Source organism: Podarcis raffonei, chromosome 3, assembly GCF_027172205.1.
Source record: "Podarcis raffonei isolate rPodRaf1 chromosome 3, rPodRaf1.pri, whole genome shotgun sequence".
Classification (NCBI taxonomy): Eukaryota; Metazoa; Chordata; class Lepidosauria; order Squamata; family Lacertidae; genus Podarcis; species Podarcis raffonei.
This window is the reverse complement of record NC_070604.1, coordinates 102,799,384-102,820,228: the sequence shown is the minus strand read 5'-3', so window position 1 is coordinate 102,820,228 and position 20,845 is coordinate 102,799,384. Positions and strand designations below refer to the sequence as shown.

The 20,845-nt window shown below is 40.8% G+C and overlaps 1 protein-coding gene across 6 annotated transcripts in view; it reads left to right on the top strand.

Annotated features, from left to right (window-relative positions):
* The window catches only part of THADA (THADA armadillo repeat containing), a 158,564-nt gene that overhangs the window by 94,273 nt on the left and 43,446 nt on the right, over nucleotides 1-20,845 (top strand). For 4 of the 6 annotated variants that reach the window (XM_053383336.1, XM_053383338.1, XM_053383337.1 and 1 more), the window contains one exon: nucleotides 10,851-10,966. The exons of the other annotated variants lie outside the window; for them this stretch is intronic. In XM_053383336.1, the coding sequence (XP_053239311.1) occupies nucleotides 10,851-10,966 (116 nt within the window). The remainder of the gene's footprint in view (nucleotides 1-10,850; nucleotides 10,967-20,845) is intronic. 6 annotated transcript variants of the gene reach the window in all.

Sequence of the window (20,845 nt, the reverse complement as noted above, 5' to 3'; positions counted from 1 at the left end):
AACAGTTTGACTTACAAAAGTTTCTTCCACTTCAAAACCAATTTCAAAAGATGTAAATATCTGGCTAAGCCTCTTTAGCAATGCTTGGTTTTTGTGTGTCTCTATTTTTTAAAAAGAACAAAACAATTTTTTCACATGATTTATGTAATCCTTTTATAGTAGAATAATTACTGATGAGAACCTAGTTGATAGTAGTTCTTATTTTAATGAGCTCATTACACTGAATAAATCCATTGGTAGTAATTGAATAAAATAAATACTGTTTTCATCTTCACTGCTGTTGTGGTTTAATAATTTAATAATTCCTCTAAAGGGGAAGGGGATTCTCATTAATAACAAGAAAAAAAATGTAACAGTTTGTAAAATAAGTGGAAGAACTACTTAATCAGTCCACTGCCCTGTCTCTGACAGTTCAAGTATTGGATTCTTTAGAAATATTTTGTAGATGTTTTTCATGGGCAATTTAAAAGTTCACTCAGTATGATTATAATCTCCAGTCTTGACAAGCTGCCCTATATACATTTCATGTTGCTAGATCCAATCGGTCTAGTAACTAGTTTTTCCATTACCTTGGCTTAAGCTAAAATACACATGCTGTGGCCTTTGGCCAGTTTGCTTTTTAAAAAGATATTTAATAGTCTTTGGACAGGTCTCAGGGACCTTTACATGCTGTACAGCTGACATTCAGTGATGCACAGTGTTAAAACAGCTTTTTATAAATGGTAATAAGTCATTATTGCTAGGCAAAGTGAATAAAATAGAGAAAGAAAAATCCATTCCCAAAGAATCCCTATGCTTGCAGCAATGCAAGACTTTAGAAAGGGAGTGTCTAGGTCTTTGTGAAATCTGCAGACATTTCTTCCTTTCTCAAACCCTGCTCATTATTGACTCACTATTTGTGCCCTGGTCGTATTTCAGTGAGCATTTCTTCCATTTGCTCGTCCGGATAATTAAATTCAAAAGTGTCATTACTACTTTTGGTCCTTTGCCTTGCAAAGCCCTGCTGACTTTCAGGGTTTATGGACCTCCTGCAACTGTTGGATAAATGTACTCTTATGAGGTTTTTTTGGGGGGGGGATAGGCTGAATGCTTGGGCCCCCTTCTAATTCCTGGATCCAGCAAGGATTCAATTGCCGAAATAGCCAGGCCAGTCTGGGTGATGGGCCATTAGGAGAACAAAAGGAACGGTTGATGGGCCATTAAGAGAACTAAGTAAAGGGGCCTCTGTGCCAGATGGCAAATGGATCGGCCCCTCCTCCATCTCTTAGCAGGAATTTTGAGGGCAGAGTTTGCTGTAATGTGACCTAGAGGGAGAAGCTGCAGGCTGGGAAGGCAGAGAAAAAGCCATGTCTGGTTTCTGTTTCTATCCAAGGCTGTGGCTATGGGAGAAACAAGACCCTCTTGGGGTGTTAATGCTATGAACCGCTCCATTGTAGGCTCAGGTTGTATATATGTGTAAATAAACCATATATCCTAAAGACACCACAGTCTCCACTGTGCCTCATTTCCAAAAGGAAACATGGACCTTGGGTGAGTGGTGGAATCTCACACTGGTTGTAGATTGGGGTGGTGTGCGACAGTACAGATCCTGTCTCCAGCCAGCAGTATGGATTGAATGGCAGTCCCTGCAGAGTAAGTAAGAATGCTTACTTACAGGGAAATTTAGGACGGATATAGAGGAATAATTAAAATGACATTTATGTGATACTGACTTTTTGTGAAGAGCAGAAGCTTTTGAAATCACCAGCTTCACTGTTTTGCTGAGGAAGGTACATGAGTTTCTTTTGATATTAATTAAATCTGTCTCAGTAATTTGGATGTTGCTTTTCTTTTGAAAGGGGTGTGGAATGTTCAGAGCTGGAATACTGACATATAGCTGCAGGGGAGTAACAGGGAGTGAGAATCAGCTAGAAAAATTGTCATCAATTTTGTTCATTAGTATTATGAACAAGAATAACTCCTTCAGGCCTATGGGCATTTTTTTTATCCTGCTTCTCTGTGAAAAATTCAAGGTTGCAAACGTATGTACTAAAATTAAAACAAATCAATCCGATTCAAAACTAGACTAAAACTGCAGTGGTCATATATGCACCATGAACTAGAACAGGACTGGATGTTGTGGACTGCAAGACCCATCATCCCTGACCTTTGGCCCTACTTGCTTGCACTAATGGGAGTTGTAATCCACGGCATCCGGAAGCTGCCACGTTGGTGCTTTCTTCATAAAATTCGCATATTTGAGGTGCATATAATTAGACTCAGAGCAAGAAACTTTGTTAGAAAGAGGGCCTCAGGGAATCATCGCAGAACAACCAGAACATAAATATGGGTGTCCCCGTATACTTAGCTTATTAAATTGCTTTAAATGTTAATGAAATTTGTCAGTTATCTTGGTGACATTGTATGTCTTGGCCCAGCATACCTGAAGGAGCATCTCCACCCCCATCATTCAACCCGGACACTGAGGTCCAGCTCTGAGGGCCTTTTGGCGGTTCCCTCACTGTGAGAAGCGAGGTTACAGGGAACCAGGCAGACGGCCTTCTCAGTGGTGGCGCCCCCCCTGTGGAATGCCCTCCCATCAGATGTCAAGGAAATAAACAACTATCTGACTTTTAGAAGACATCTGAAGGCAGCCCTGTTTAGGAAAGTTTTAATGTTTGTTTTATTGCAGGCTTCCTCAAACTCGGCTCTCCAGATGTTTTTGGCCTACAACTCCCATCATCCCTAGATAGCAGGACCCAGTGGTCAGGGATGATGGGAATTGCAGTCTCAAAACATTTGGAGGGCCGAGTTTGAGGAAGCCTATTTTATTGCATTTTTTATATTCTGTTGGAGCTGCCTAGAGTGGCTGGGGAGGCCCAGCCAGATGGGCAGGGTATAAGTAATAAATAAATAATTTGATGATGATGATGATGATGCATTAGCAAGAACATAAAGGGTAAAGGGACCCCTGACCATTAGGTTCAGTCGTCACCGACTCTGTGGTTGCGGCGCTCATCTCGCTTTACTGGCCGAAGGAGCCGGCGTACAGCTTCTGGGTCATGTGGCCAGCATGACTAAGCCGCTTCTGGTGAACCAGAGCAGCGCACGGAAACGCCATTTACCTTCCCGCTGGAGCGGTACCTATTTATCTACTTGCACTTTGACGTGCTTTTGAACTGCTAGATTGGCAGGAGCAGGGACCGAGCAACGGGAGCTCATTGGAAGGCAGTAATTTTGATCCTGTTTTCATGTTCATGGTGAATTCCAAAGCAAGTTGACGGGCTATGTTGTTGTTTATTAAATTTGTATACTGCCATATACACGCAGACCTCAGGGAGGTTTGCAGCACACAGTAAAACATAACATATTTTGAGACAGAAAGGTTCCGAGTTGTATCCAGCATTGTGCCATTTTCACAACAGCTTGTTGCATGGATTTCCTGCTTTCCCTCTTCTCACCCTCAACATCTATTCCAAAGGGGTGGGAGACCCTCCAGAGGAGATTTTGCAGGTGGACAGGGAGAGAAAGTCCCACTGCATGAACAGAACCAGGCACATGCCGCATTAGATATAACCCTCTGTACAGAACATAAATATATTGTCATAATACGTTTTCTTATTGCAATGGTACCTCGGGTTACAGACGCTTCAGGTTACAGACTCCGCTAACCCAGAAATAGTATCTCAGGTTAAGAACTTTGCTTCAGGATGAGAACAGAAATCGTGCTCTGGCGGCGCAGCGGCAGCGGGAGGCCCCATTAGCTAAAGTAGTGTCTCAGGTTAAGAACAGTTTCAGGTTAAGAATGGACCTCTGGAATTAAATTCTTAACCCGAGGTACCACTGTATTTTTGATCGGCTTCATTGAAATTAAGATTTTTAGTGGCCTACGTCAACCCAAAATATCATTTTTTCTTCACACCAATGTTAAAAAGTGTTTTGAAAAAAATCATCTGGTCTAGGTAACAGTATGCAAGTTCTATAGTTAACTATAACTGTTCCAGAAGTCACATTAATTCTTTATAAAGTCACTATGGGCACAATCCACTGGGAACCTTCTGCTGAGCTGTGCAGGAGTATGGCAGCAGTGCACACAGTATAAAACTCGCAGGGATGTATGATTTCTTGAGTAGTTTTATAGTATGAAAAATTGCCTGTTTGGGAGACAGAGGCAAACACTGATTTGTTAGACTGCTCAACATCTTGCAGCTACAGCCTGCATCTTCTGTGGACATCCTCCATATAATACACATTCCAGCTCATAACTTGTTCAGCAGACTTCTCTGTTAACTGCCTTGTCCCTTTGGAATAGAAATGTTGCTGATTATGTATTACTTTTCTTATTTGATTTGGCAGCAGAATGTGAAGTGTACTATTTCATAGCTGATTTATAAAGGCTGATATTGTGAATGAATGTTATAGTACCTGGAGATCAAAGCAGTCAGATCATTATAATTAAATGTTTTTTTATTGCAACTTCCTTGCAGCTGCTCCTTTTCTTAGCTCCGTTTTTATTGTCCAAGATAAGCTTTTCTTTGAAGTTGGAAAAAGAGGAGTATTTGCTTCAAGTTGAAAACATGCACCTAAATATAAATAATAACGGCTGTGTGTCTGTTCTCATGACTATTTTTATACGTATTTTTGTTTATAAAAATAAAATAGTGTATACAAACCATAGCCTGGTTTGCATGCCACTTTAAACCGTAACTTAACTATAGTTTAAAGACAAGTGTGCAGTATGCTAGTGCACAGAGCGAAAATTGGGGCAGCTTTGCTTTTTCCCTGTTCCTGCCAGCACCTAAGCAGGATTAAGTGCAAACCAAGATTAAGTGCAAACCAGGGCTCTTGATTTGTTTCTCCAAACAAACCCCTTGTGGGAAGACAGTAACAAACCTTGGGTACAGCTCATGGTTTGTTTGGAGAGAGACAAACCAAGAGCCCAAGGAATAACAACTGGTAAATGCAGCAGCAGGAATGGAGGAGAAGCGAAGCAGCTGAAATTCCATTGTGCCAGAGTATGCTATGTATCTGCCTTTTAAAGATAGTTAGGCTTCACGATGGTTTAAGCAGGGGTGGAGAGCAGGATTTGACTGGTGGGCCACATCCTGACCTTGCCCATTCCCATGGGGTATTTTGACCGGTAGATGCGACCACCAACCTGTCCGTCACCAGACACCACCATGACATCATTTGACCTAACTTCAAAGGGGCTTTCTGTATGAACCAAACAAGTTGATCAACACTTACAGCAAACCCTGCTTTTGGCAGGGCTCATAATGTCCTTTTCAAAATAAGTCTCTGGTGTGGCCACATTTAAACTATTATGTGCATCCTTAAAACTACAATACGGGGGTTCTTTTAAGATACGTTACCTGCTGCCTTGGGAGTTTGAGTGTTGCGGGAGAAATGTTTTCATAAATATATTTTTAAAAGAGATGCAGAAAAGGGCAACCCAATAACCAAGGTGTTGGAGTATTTTTCTCTCCAAGAAAAAAATTAATGTTAAGATGATTTCTCTGCTTCCAGTTCCCTGATAGTAAGTGAGCAGGGTTGAGTGAGCAATCCCTGGGGTTGGCTGCAGGAGTGACAGTTGCTCCATATCTTGCTGTCTCCCTTCCTTCAAACTCAGGGCACTCACCCTGTGACAGCCTTTGAACACTACTGTAGGGGTTCAGTAGCTAGCATTTACAACATGTTAGTGAAGCTGGATGCCTTACACTTGCAATCGGAGCCAGATTTAGGTCAAACATCAGATGAACACAGATGAGGCAAAATCTCAGATGGTACTGGTGAAGTTGGCGTCTGTAAACCTTCAAGGTAACACACTTAAAACCATACACAGAAGGTTAAGAATCCCAGAATTCTCACCTGACTCTGGGGGCATCCCAGAATTGCTGAAGGAATTGTGAGTGTACATGCATTTATGGTGGGAATGCCCTGTTCTGACTAAGCATTCTGCATGCGAAGGCCAGACTATTAGCTCCTCTTTTCATTGCCAAGAATACCAGTTTTAGTTGATTTGGATTATCAAGATTATGTCTGTTAAGAATCATTAGCATGTAGGGGGGAAAACACCATAGAAATAATATATTTATTTACTTTTTCTGTTGATTCCCTCCATCTTTGCAATATCTCTAGAAAGTAGGTAGAATATATACCAAGTGACTTTAGTCTAGACTTGTGTTAGGAAGCTGTTTATCAGTAAATCTGTTTAGCTACACTGGCCCAGACCTATCTCAAGAGGATTTCAAACATTGGAACTATTTTTGTTCTCCGTGTTTTGCATAATAAGAACGATATGCACAGAATCCACTTCCCATTTTTAAAACCACAAATGAAGTTTTGTAATTAGCCGTGATTAGATAAATTGATTTTTTTTAAAAGCTACTTCTGGAAAGGCACATCCAAACGATTTCACTAAAAACCATGGTTCAGTGTTATAAAGCAAAGCAAAACAGCGTAATGTATTACAACCAGTCTTAATGTTTACTTCAAAGCCTAAGTGCAGTGCTCATTAAGGTTGTTCTTTTGATTATGCAGTTAGCCCTCGGTTTGCCCTTACGTTTACCTTGGCTGAGGCGTTTGCAGTTAAATGCCACTGTGAAAATTACTGGAAAACATTAACATTAACATGTTATTGTAAGCTGACATGCTGAGCCTGATGGGAAGTAAAATGTATAAATAGCCTCGTTTGTATGCATAGGGTGAAAATCTGCTTAGTTCTAGCAACTACTATCACTACATGGATCATTCATTTGTTGGGGCTTAAGTTTCCTTACGGGTTTTCTTCCTTTCTGTAAATGTGCGTTGATAGTTTTTGAAGACATGTCGCAATCGTGCAAGCAGATGAAACCTTGCATTGTCTAATATTTATTTGCTCACACTGTCTGTATCTGGCTCCGTAGTTTTCCAAACATTTCCCCAGCAAGCACCAGCAAAAACAATCCGATAAGATTATTCAGTCTGTTCACAGAGGTAGGCTGGATTGAAAAGGGCGTCAGCTCCTGGCTGCAGAACCAACATCCACTCCAAATGCAACCCAGACTATAGCCTGCCATACTCCATAAACAGGGTGCATCTCATCTCTCCCCCTTATTTGTCAATCTTATTTGTTTAAATGTGCCTTTCTGGCATGAAGTACAGTAACTGGTCAGGTATTGAACACGAGCCAAAAGCAACCATTGAGATTTCTTAAGGGAAATGTTATTGGCTAGAGGCCCATGTTTGCCAACATCCCATCTCTAGTTGTTCCAGTCCCTAGTATCCAAAGAGGAAGGAGACTTCCTTATGCCTAAGGACATAAGAATTCAGCGTATCATAATACTTTAAATAAACACAACTGAGTCATCAGAATGCCTTCATGAATTTCGTTCTATTATGGAACCAAGTTGGTTGCCATATTTTTTAGTAAGTGCACACTAATTATTGCTGCTGTTTTGCAAACTGCCCTGCTCCTGGGTTCCTGCATCAGGTTTCCACCTTCACCAGTGCTGCATTTTTTCCAGCTTACTATTTGCACAGTGTTTTATTTCAGCTGCTGAAACATCTGTATTTTTTCAGGGAGTGCTGAAAATGTGCACTATAGAGTGATGTCAGTTTACTTTACTTTCAAGAACCGTTTAGCTGAACAATCAGAGTATTGTTTCGTTCTCCCAGCTAGGAATGTGAGTATTTTTATTGTATACTTGATTCTCCAAAGCAGGCTGAGGGCATATAAGCAGACATTTTACGACTCCAGGTTAGCTCGAGGGAAGGAAGGTTTAACCTTTGGAGTTCATGGAGAGACAAATACACAAACCAGGAAACTTAAAAATTATCTGTATTTTGAAAGGCCATTTGATTGCATGTGATGTGTTGCTATCACTGACCTCCTATGTCCTGTGTTGCAGATGTGCAAGTAACTAGGTGTAGGATTGGAATTTAGTATTAGTGGTTTAAATCAAGTAGTTTAAATGAAGAAAAAGAAGTGCATGCTCATGAATAGCTTGGGTTGATTAAATTAAGCAAATATTCATGACAAAGCTTCCATTTAAAACAGACATAGGCAAACTCGGCCCCCCCCCCAGATGTTTTGGGACTACAACTCCCATCATCCCTGACCACTGGTCCTGCTAGCTAGGGATGATGGGAGTTGTAGTCGCAAAACATCTGGGGGCCCGAGTTTGCCTATGCCTGATTTAAAACATTTCCTTAGTAGCTACATTTCAGTTTATTAGACCTGGAGTGGATTAAACCTTGAAGAATAGCAATGCTCAACTTTTTATGAAGAAATTTTCTATGTGTCCTTGGTATTTTACATTTAAATAGGTATTGAGCAGTATGAAGCCTTGAACCAGGATGGTGTAAAAGGATGTCTGCCTAGCATCTGTTTTCACGTGCCTTAAGGTCCTCTGTGGAAACTTGCCTCTGGAATTCAGAAATAAAAATGGATGCACTCCTCTGTTTTTTTGTGGCACGTCCTCTTTCCATGCCAAGTATCGCTGCATGAGTGGCCCCTTCGTACTTTATATGTTGCTGAAGGCTGTTCTCCTGCTAGTGTGTGCTGGTTTTCTAAATGGGACGAAGTAGGTAGCCCCTGATGTGAAAACAGATGTTGCAAAAACATGTGCCTCAGTTTTTATCCCTGGAACAGAGGAAAAAGTTGGGGAAGTAGAGATCTGAGAACTGGTCCTTGTACATTGGGCCGTATTTATTTTGCAGCTCATGATACAATTTGAAAAGTCCATAAGGGTTTTCAGTTCCAGTGCATTGTTTGCTTTTTGCGTTATAACTGCCCTCGTGTCACCTTCTCTGGAAGTGCAGTTGTTGGTGAATGTGCAGATATGTGCATCCTTGCGCATTATGTAAATTCCCAGTGGATCTAAGTAATGGCAAGCATCGTGCCAGTATATATTTTGCCTCGGTTGTCAAACACCAGCCTGTACCAATAGAAGGCCAATGGGTAGCAGATGATAAAGAGCGCCCTGTAGCTCTTCCTAAAAGGCATTACTGAAGAAGCAGATATTGAGAATGGGCTTGAGGGAGCTGATTTTTGAATTACTGTTTGCTACAGAAGACTCACAAGGCAGCATGGCAGAAACAGAGCATCTGACAGGAGGTAACAGTTTGTTTTAGATACCTAAACTGTTATGCCATGGTCATAATTTCGTAACAGAAATAAATCTTCAGAACACACATGCGTCTTGGTTTATGTTTCCTTTTCCTATTTAATGTTCAGTGAACTAGGAAACCGGTTTGTGGGTTTTTTGTTGTTTAAAACTGTTTGTTCCTGGTAGTCTATCCATGTATGTTCACCATTTTCTGTTTCCAACTTTTGATGAGGAAACTACAAATCTCAGTTTCAGGGATGGTCTTGTTAGTGTTTTTAGAAAACGATGCTGATGCAGCCTGGATAGCACAGCTGAAAGACGGCACTGTTATTTTTCAAAAAGCCAAGCTGGAGCTTACGACGATTCACAAAAACACATTTGTTCCTTTTCCAAGTAAGCTGAGCAAATAGGGTTTTTATTTACACATTCGTCAACAAGTTGTCATTTTAGTTATGTTAATTTTTTAATAAAAAATGGTGCTTAGAATATATTTCTGTTTTGAAAGCCATTGCACTGCACATCTTTGGGCTAGTACATGCCCAGTATGTGACTGGGCTTTAGGAACTGGGCCTTGTGAACTTTTGGGATCTCCTCTATTCCCTGTATGTTCTCGACAACCCCTTCTATTCCGGTTTGATATTAAATAAGAGGTTTTCCAGAACCAGATAAAACTCTAAATTCCCCGAGAACCTGGAATTGCGGGGAGCAAATATTTGTAATCTGATTTGGAAACTTAAGCTGGTCCAAAAACGCAGCTGCCAGATTACTGACTTGGGGCCATTTGGAATTTATATAACCCCTGTTTTACAACAGTTACAGTAGTTGCCAGATAGTTTACAAGCCAACTGAAAATTATTTTGTATTCCAAAAATTATTATGTATCCTTCAGTCCTCCATTGTTGGGGTGGGATAAGACTGTGGCTATTGCATGAAATTTAATCAGTCTTATTTTCTGAGCTATTACTATCAGTTTCTGCTTTTGCTTCTTGATATTTGTCATGGAATTTATCATGGAATCCCAAAATTCTAAGGTTTGCCAGGATTTAAAGAAGCATCTTTGCCCTTTCATGTGTCATAGTCCATATTTTTTTTTATTTAAGAAAATGTATTTCCCCCCAGGCCTTCACATCTCTAGTGACATTTCATTTTCTTGGTTTATATGTAACATTGTATAATAACTGGATGGTTTTGCTTAGAGAGAAGGTATCCTAATGATTAATAATAAGGTCCCAGGTCCCATCCATTCAAAATGCAACATTAAAAACATTGTAAAACAAATTACAGTTGTAAGAATATGGGTCCTTAAATATCTCAAGTGTCCAAGACCAGAGTTGAAATTAGAAATTTTAATACCAAATAAATGTATTCATGTTATTAACTCCTGAGATTACTTGTTTTACATATGTGCAAGGATGCCTCTCATGGTAAATAAACAAAGTGCATTTTTGGTGCAGATTATCTTGCTGTTGATCTGCATATTGTATTAGTCAGTCTTCATAATTTTTCATGTTATGGAAAATAAAAGCTGGGTAAAAGTAGGGAGTTTGCTCAGTGAAATGAAGGCTGATTGGAAGGCCGAAGGCTGTGACTAAAGGATGTATCTTCACAGTTAACCCAGAGCCAACAAGCTCTTTCTGTACAAATTGTAGAGGGTCATTCTGCAGGTGGCTGGGTTCGATTCCCTGTAGACTTATTTTTGATCACTGCCAAAAGCTAAGGAACTGGATATTTGGAAAATATTTTCACAGCAGTCTGCAACTTCTTTATTTTATTTTGATGTAGGTCTTTCACTTGCTGCAGTCCTATTTGGAGTCTAAACACAGGGCTAATTCAGACTTTCTGCAAGGCCTGAGAAGCATCATAACTTGCATTGAAGCCAAACTGTGGTTGGCTAAGTGGTAGGTTAAAACTCTTTACCTATAAATGAATTTATCACAGATTAATAATAGGTTGTAGGGTTGAAATAATTTTTTGTATTCCCCCCCTTTCCCTCAATAAATATGTAGATAAGTGTTATAGTCTAATGTCGCTATTTCAAAGCATTTATTTTCTATTGTCATGTCAAAGAAGCTGAATCTCATTTTTGTGAATCAACTTAAAACAACAACAACATTCAAATACATGTACAAATGTCTATTTTAGAAGTTGGGGGAGTAGTGATATATCCAGTGCTTTCTGGGGGAAACAGAGGGATGCATACCCCTAAACATTTTGTGAATCTATGTACTTTTATCCATCTACTGTATTTACCGTATTTTTCATCCCATAGGACGCTCCGTCCCATAGGACGCACCTAGTTTTTTTGGGGGGAAATAAAGGAAAAAATTTTTCCCTTTATTTCCCCCCCAAAAGCAGGTCGGGGAAACCGAACCAGGTCGAGGAACAGCGGGATGGCGGCCCTGTGCCTCCCTGCTGTCCCCTGAGCTTGTGCGGCTGGCCGATGTCTGCCCGGCGCAAGGGGCGCTCTGCTTCAGGGCGCACCGCCCGCCGGGCGGCAGGCTGCTATCCGCAGCGTGGGGAGCCCTGCGGGGAACTCCTGCAGGGCTCCCCACGCTGCGGATGCCTGTCCGGCGCGAGGGGCGCTCTGCTTCAGGGCTCCCCGCCCGCTGGGCAGCAGGCTGCTATCTGCAGCGTGGGGAGCCCTGCGGGGAACTCCTGCAGGGCTCCCCACGCTGCGGATGTCTGTCCGGCGCGCGGGGCGCTCTGCTTCAGGGTGTCCTGCCCGCCGGGTGGCAGGCTGCTATCCGCAGCGTTGGGAGCCCTGCGGGGAACTCCTGCAGGGCTTCCCACGCTGCGGATGTATGCCCAGCACGAGGGGCGCTCTGCTTCAGGGCGCCCCGCCCACCGGGCGGCAGGCTGCTATCCGCAGCGTTGGGAGCCCTGCGGGGAACTCCCGCAGGGCTTCCCACGCTGCGGATGTATGCCCGGCACGAGGGGCGCTCTGCTTCAGGGCGCCCCGCCCACCGGGCGGCAGGCTGCTATCCGCAGCCTAGACATCCCTGCGGGACCTCCCGCAGGGCTGCCTAGGCTGCGGATATCTTCCTGAAGCCTGGAGAGCGAGAGGGGTCAGTGCGCACGGACCCCTCTCGCTCTCCAAGCTTCAGCGAAAGCCTGCATTCGCCCCATAGGACGCACCCAGATTTCCCCTTCATTTTTGGAGGGGAAAAGGTGCGTCCTATAGGGTTAAAAATACGGTATTTTTCCTGATTTGAACTATAAAATGGTGAAGGGGGCAGGGTTGAGTAAAAATGAGAGAACCTCTAAATTTTTTTTTAAGGTAAAAAGCACTGGATGTATCAGTACTTTAAAGTAGCAAATAGATTGAAATATTAATTAGTAAAGCTGACACTGCCAATTATGGAGCGTGTTATTGGAATACCATGGATTAACTATGCTGGCAATAGCTATTGGTCACATTGCATTGCAAAACATTAACCTAAACTCAGCTAAATGTTAATGGATACAGAAATGTGCAGTAGTAGTCTATGTATATTCTGCTCCACACAGGTTTTGTTTGTTAAATTTTCATACGGCCCTTCATCCACCTCATTCTCTGAAACCACTAGAACAAGAAGACTGCAAGCGTTGTCCATACTAATTATCTATCTATTGGTTCCCAATTGCTGGTCTGCGGACCCGAGGGGAGTCCACATAACCCACCCAGTGAGTCCTCTTGTTGGGTCGAGATGACATGGGGTTGGGGGGCAAACTCCCATCCCTTGCAGGGGCGCAATTAATGCCAGCACCTTCTGTCAAGAGTCTGGATGTAACCTTTGACGCCTCCCTCTCTATGGAGGTGCAGGTTGCAGCTACAGCAAAGGCAACATTTTTCCATCTCTGCCGTGCTAAGCAGTTGGTCCCTTACCTTTCCTGCCCTGATCTAGCCACTGTGATCCATGCGATGGTCACCTCCAGGCTCGATTATTGTAATTCGCTCTATGTGGGGCTGCCCATGAAGCTAACCCAGAAACTCCAGCGGGTGCAGAATGCCACGGCGAGGCTACTTATGGGGTCTTTGCCACGGGGTCACATTAATCCAGTGCTTTACCAGCTGCACTGGCTCCTGGTGGAGTACAGGGTCAGGTTTAAGGCGCTGGTTTTAATCTTTAAATCCCTATATGGCCTGGGACCCTCATAGTTACGGGACTGCCTCTCCTGGTATGCCCCGCAGAGGACCTTACAGTCCGCAAACAAAAACATTTTGGAGGTCCCTGGCCTCAAGGAAGTTAGACTGGCCCTGGCCCCAGTCTGGTGGAATGTTCTGTCGCAAGAGACCAGGGCTCTATAGGACTTAACATGTTTCTGCAGGAGCCTGCAAGACGGAGCTGTTCCGCCAGGCCTTTGGTCAGGGTCCAGTCTGACCCCCCTCTTTTTACAAGACCTTGCATATAAGTGGCCTCTCTAACTCTTCTCACCAGCTCATACAAATAGCTGAGCCTTGTGAGCACTTAATGTTCCCAACCCTTATAGTTACAGTTATAAGTTGTGGGTTGCCATCTGATTTATTCTGATTTTAATCTGTATTTCAGTCAATTGCTGGATTTAATGTTTTAATGTATTATATACTTCGATGTTAACCACCCTTAGCCCCCCGGTTTGGCTGGGGAGGGTGGGATATATATATATATATATATATATATATATATATATATATATATATATTATTCACATAACAAAAACTACAATACAGAGATCAAATTTTTCAAAAGGAAGTGGTCCATGCCCTGGCTTTTGATTCTATTATTTAAAACAACTCACAGTGTTCTTCCTGTTACCAAATTGACTGCACATTCCTGTCATGTCTGCTCAGAAGTAGGTCTTACTGTGTTGTGTGGCACTTACTTCTTAGTAAGGGTTCATCCACCCTTCTCTTTGTCGCAGAATTTATTCCGTTTGCTCTCAGAAAACTCGATTGAAGTTTGTTTCTATTGAGTAGTAAACAGAGTTTTCCTGAGGAAAGCAGTGGGGCAACAAATAAAAACTTCTTGGACTCGTTCCTGGAAGACATGGGTGAAGTATGGATAAGACCTAAGTGTGTGTGGAATTGCAGACTACGGAAGTATAACTAGCCGAACAGCTAGTTATTTATTAATCATAGAATCATAGAATCATAGAGTTGGAAGAGACCACAAGGGCCATCGAGTCCATCCCCCTGCCAAGCAGGAAACACCATCAGAGCACTCCTGACATATGGTTGTCAAGCCTCTGCTTAAAGACCTCCAAAGAAGGAGACTCCACCACACTCCTTGGCAGCAAATTCCACTGTCGAACAGCTCTTACTGTCAGGAAGTTCTTCCTAATGTTTAGGTGGAATCTTCTTTCTTGTAGTTTGGATCCATTGCTCCGTGTCCGCTTCTCTGGAGCAGCAGAAAACAGCCTTTCTCCCTCCTCTATGTGACATCCTTTTATATCTTTGAACATGGCTATCATATCACCCCTTAACCTCCTCTTCTCCAGGCTAAACATGCCCAACTCCCTTAGCCGTTCCTCATAAGGCATTGTTTCCAGGCCTTTGACCATTTTGGTTGCCCTCCTCTGGACACGTTCCAGTTTGTCAGTGTCCTTCTTGAACTGTGGTGCCCAGAACTGGACACAGTACTCCAGGTGAGGTCTGACCAGAGCAGAATACAGTGGCACTATTACTTCCCTTGATCTAGATGCTATACTCCTGTTGATGCAGCCCGGAATTGCATTGGCTTTTTTAGCTGCCGCGTCACACTGTTGCTAAAAAATAGATCGATATTCAAGTAATCAATACTTCATTCTACAGAGATATAATTTAACTGTGAACGTAAACCAGTTGTCTCTCACTCTTGTTAGGAATTAGAAACACACCAGTCTTGCTCAATAGAACAGGAGTTACCTTTAGTTTAGTAACTCGGAATAGTATCTCAGTGACTTGGTTAGAAGTAGATCTGTGTTTCATTAAGATCTACCGCTCCTGCCAAAACACCAAAGGTGTAGTTTATGTGGTAATCATTATATTGGTCCCTACATTCTCTTAAGTGTGTTGCATGACTAATGATGTGTGAAAGTGATGTCAAACAATTAGGTTGTGTCAGTTGTTGATTTTATAATTTCCAGGGATGTTTCCCCTTTCCTTTAAAAATATTTGTCTATTTACTAGGGAGTAAGAAAGAAAGAACATCAGGACCTATTATAATATGTATTCTGATGCATTTTACAAACTTACCACAGATAAAATGCACCAGACAACTAAAACATAAACATAAGGTCATCAAAATGACAAAAGTCACTATGTATATATATATATATATTTATTTATTTATTCATTCATTCATTGATGAGTTATGACTTAGTGCTTGTACATCAAGCAATTAATGTCCTAGGTTTATTTAAACTTAATTTCAGGGTTTCTATTGAATACTGTCCTAGGTGGATTTATGATTAGTGTACAAACATGTGTTTAATTTCTTGCTTAAGTTCCCTTCCACCCCCACCCAAGTACTTACCCTTAAATTGCCTCCAGGTGTCTTGGAGTTAAGTGCTTCCTCTTTGAGTTAATGTGTTCTTAAGATTAGTTCATCAGTCCATGGAAAGTTGCCTGATTAAGGAATAGTTAGTGGTTCTTCATGGTCTCTCGAGTTCTAGGGAAACGGTAGGGAGGTAGAAATCCATAGAAACTTGGTTAGCCACAGTCAACCCCATCTCATTCTGAAACCTTTCTTTTTCAATCTGTGTTAGATTTTTCTCTAATACCTTAGTCTTTAACTTATTCAATTTAAATCCTGCCAATTGACCAAACTCTTGGATTATTTCCAAAACTCTTTTCGTGCTAGCTTCTGGCTCCTGTAATGTAAGTACCAGGTCATCTGCAAATGCTCTCAATTTGTATTGTTTGACTCCGACCTGAATGCCTTTAACCAACTGGTCCCTCCTGATCATATTAAGCAAAACCTCAAGGACCGATATAAAAAGTAATGGGGAAATAGGGCACCCCTGTCGTGTCCCTTTTTCAATCTTAAACTCTTCTGTTACAACATTATTTACAATTAATTTTGCTTTCTGTTCAGAATATATTGCACCTATACCATTTTCAAACCCTTGGCCTACCCCCATCCCCCGGAGGTTCTTCAACATAAAACTCCAAGAAATGTTGTCAAAGGCTTTCTCGGCATCCACAAATATCAAAACAGCCTTAGTGTTTATATTCACTTCCAACTTCTCCAAAATGTCAATTATATTCCTTACATTGTCCGACAAATGCCTTTTCGGGAGAAAGCCCGCTTGGTCCCCATGAATCTCCTCCATCAAAACTCTTTTCAGTCTCTTTGCTAAAACATCAGCAAAGATTTTGTAATCCACATTTAGTAAGGAGATGGGTCGGTAGTTCTTAAGTTGGGTCTTTTCAGTCTCTGTCTTTGGTATAAGTGTAATGTAGGCCTCTCTCCACGTATCGGGTGCCCTTTTCCCCTTCATGATCTCATTACAGACTTCCTTCAAAGGTTGTATAAGTCCTTCCTTCAAAACTTTGTAATATTTGGAAGTCAATCCATCTGGTCCAGGTGATTTGCCCAACGTCATGTTTTGAATGGCATCTTCTATTTCCTGTATTGATATCTCCTGATTCAAAATTGTCTTACTTTCCTGCGAAATCTTTTTCAGCCCATTTTTCTCGAGGAATTGTTGTATATCTGTTTCATTCTGCGGCCCTTGTGTATACAATTGTCTAAAGTAGTTCTGAAAACAATTCCTAATTTCTACTGGGTTGCATATGTTCTTTCCTTCCACTTCTAAGTTTGTTACCGTGTTGAGTTTTTGTCTCTTCTTTATTTGCCAAGCCAATAACTTGCCACATTTGTCTGCAGATTCAAAAGACTTCTGTCTCATTCGTTTAATTTTCCATTCTATTTCTTGATTCATCAGTTCCATATATTGTGTTTGGTACAATTTAATTTCTCTTAGAATCTCTTGCGATTTTGGCTTCAATCTTAATTTCCTTTCCCCTTCTTTTATCTTATCCAGAATTTTCTCCTTCCTCTCATTTTGCTTTCTTCTCTTTAATGTATTTTGTTGTATCAAAAACCCTCTCATCACGGCTTTGCTTGCGTCCCATACTATTCTTTTTTCTACTTTAGTCCTTAGATTAATTTCAAAATAATCTTTCAGGGTTTTTTGGGCCTTTTTACAGATCTCCTCGTCTCTAAATAAGGTGTCATTCATTCTCCATCTGAAAGAGCCAGTTGTTGTTTGCTTCATCACCATCTTTACTGCATTATGGTCGGAGAGAGTTTTTGGGCAGATTTCCACTTTCTTTATATTCGACGCCATACCGCTAGTCACCCAAATTTGGTCGATCCTAGTCCATGTCATTTTGGCTTCAGAAAAGAAGGTTCCCTCTCTCTCTAGTGGGTGTTTTGTTCTCCAAATGTCAATCAAATCCATATTGTCAGTCATTTCAAAAAAGGTTTTTGGTAGTCTTCCATCTTTTGTGACTACCTGTCTTTGTGCTTTGTCCATATTTGTTGAAACTACTCCATTCATGTCTCCCATCATAATCAGTTTATAGTCCATATAGTCCGTTAAAGTCTCATGCAACTTCTTAAAGAATTCTGTTTTCCCTTCATTTGGTGCATACACCCCCACTATCAGAAATTTTTCTCCTTGAAATTGAATTTCAATTGCCAAATATCTTCCTTGGTCATCTTTAAAAATTTGTTTCGGCTGCAAATTTTCCTTTACGTAGATCACCACTCCTCTCTTTTTTACTTTATCTGAAGATATAAATTCTTGTCCCAGTCTCTTATTTATTAACAATTTTCTATGTGCTCTTGTCACATGGGTCTCTTGTAAACAAATCAAGTCCAAATGATCTTTCTTTAAAGCATGAAATATTTGGGTGTGAATATGACAGCTAAGAATGTGAATTTATTTAAAGACAATTATGAAAAAACTTGGACAGAAGTGAAAAAAGATCTAGAAATATGGTCAAACTTGAAGCTTTCCTTGTTAGGTCGAATTGCAGTTATAAAAATGAATGTTTTGCCAAGAATGTTGTTTTTGTTTCAAACATTACAAATAATGGATAAAATGGACTGTTTCAAGAAGTGGCAGAAAGATATATCTAAATTTGTCTGGCAGGGCAAGAAGCCCAGAATAAAATTTAAGATATTAACGGATTCAAAGGAAAGAGGGGGGTTTGCCCTGCCAGACTTTAAATTGTACTATGAAGCGGCAGCTTTCTGCTGGCTAAAAGAATGGCTGCTTCTTGAAAACACAGACATTTTGGATTTGGAAGGATTTAACAATATTTTTGGGTGGCATGCATATTTGTGGTATGACAAGGTTAAAGCGCATAAAAGTTTCAAAAACCATATTGTCAGAAAAGCACTGCTGAATGTCTGGGTTAAATATAAGGACTTGCTGGAAAATAAGACTCCAAGATGGTTATCACCAATGGAAGCTAAGGCAGTTAAAAAGCTAAATATGGAGTCGAAATGGCCAAGATATTGGGAAATCTTGGAAAAGGAAGGGGACAAACTGAGATTGCAGAGTTTTGAAAAATTAAAAGGGAAGGTGAGAGATTGGTTACATTATCACCAAATAAATGAAGTGTTTAAACTAGACAGAAAAATAGGCTTCCAGGTGGAAAAATCAAAATTAGAGACTGAACTGTTAGAATCCAGTACTAAGAATTTGTCAAAAATGTATGATCTGCTGCTGAAATGGAATACACAAGATGAAATGGTAAAATCAAGTATGATTAAATGGGCTCAGGACATTGGTCATAACATCATGTTTGCTGATTGGGAAAAGTTGTGGACCACCGGGTTGAAGTTTACGGCGTGTAACGCCTTAAGAGAAAATATAATGAAAATGATTTATAGGTGGTACATAACCCCAGTCAAGCTTGCAAAGATCTATCACTTGCCTGATAATAAATGTTGGAAATGTAAAGAAAAGGAAGGTACATTCTTTCACCTCTGGTGGACGTGCCCGAAGATTAAGGCATTCTGGGAAATGATTTATAACGAACTGAAAAAGGTATTTAAATATACTTTCCCCAAGAAACCAGAGGCCTTTCTCTTGGGTATTGTCGGCCAGGGGGTGTTAAAGACAGATACAACTTTTTTTATGTATGCTACAACAGCAGCTAGAATACTTATTGCAAAGTACTGGAAGACACAGGATCTACCCACACTGGAAGAATGGCAGATGAAGGTGATGGACTATATGAGCTTGGCAGAGATGACGAGCAGAATCCGAGACCAGGGAAGAGAAGCGGCGGAAGAAGAATGGAAAAAGTTCAAGGACTATTTAAAGAAATATTATAAAATTGGAGACAGTTAGAATGATGTTGGATTAAAACAAATGGTTACTATCAGTAATGGTTATGACAAAGAGAATAAGGGTGATTAGCATAAATTTATAATAAAATAAGGTAAGATTTCGCTGAATAATTGTAAGAATTTGGAATACAGAAACGGGAAGTAAGAGGAGGTCGAGGAAGTAAGGTTTAGAAATTGGGTTATGAAATGGTACTTGTTTTATGTTTTATTATTGTTGAATGTTTGTTCATGTATGTTTTGTTTCTGTTATATAAAAAATTGTTCAATAAAAATATTATAAAAAAAAAAAAAATCCATAGAAACTTGGGGAAAGCTGTGTATTGTATAACAGTTCAGACATTTAGGAGTTTCGATAAATTCTTCCTTGTGGATGTGCAAGCCTCCCAGACCCTGCATATACATTCTATTTCATGCACAGATTTGAGCCATGTGTTTCTATGAATATGCCTAGTATGAGGGAGGTTCCTAAATGTATAGGGTATTTTGTGAGCAAAAGGACAATATTTGGAAACAGAATTTCTGTCACATTTTTGTACAAGGGCATATATACCGAGCCTAACTCTTAAGGTCATCTTCTGACGCCTTCTCCCAATGATGAGGAATGAGTAGCTACTAAAGATAGGATATTTTTAGTGGTAGCACCCTAGTCGTTGGATGCCCTCCACAGAGAGGCTCTCCTGGCGCCCGCACTGTTATGCATTCAGTGGTCTGTGTTTGCCTGAGTTTGGACTAAGGATTCTGAGCCCGTGTCCTGATTTGATACATGATATCCAATCACAGAACATTTCAGGATTTGGGTCTCTGCCATTGGCCCTTAAACTCTGAGTCATGATTTGCAGCTTGGAAGTTTAGACAGCCAATCACGTTGGGAGTGGGAGTGGCCCAGGCCTTCAGAAATGTATATAAGCAGTTGCTTTGCCCCTGTTGTCCAGTTCTGTTAGTTCAATAAAGGTTCTTGCTGTTATCACTGTGTCGTGCTTCGTGGGAACCCACCTGCACTTCACACACTCTGGTCTTTTTAGCACCAGGTGAAGACCTTTTTAGTCTTTCACACTTTTAAGAAATTGTTTAGTATTCTGAGATCTCTTAAACTGTTATCCTCTGCTGTTTTTATTCTGGTTTTGTATTGTAAGGTTTAAATACTATTTTAGATTTTAGGTATTACTCTGTTTTATAATTTAATTCTTTGTTATAAACCACCCAGAGAACTTTGACTGTTGAACAGTGTAAAAGTGGGACAAGTAAGAAGAAAAACGAAGAAGTTTTATTTTGAATAGAGCATGACTTGACTGTAGGAAGTAGTTTTCCTATAGGTTGTGTAGCATTTTTCATTGTAAAATTTGGTAGATCATCCTCGGATTATTTAGAAATGTAGGCATTGGCTGGTTACATACATTTTATGTGAGCAGGACCTGACAGGACTTTAAGATCCTGCTAATGGGTTGTTGGTTTAAGGGGCAATTTTAA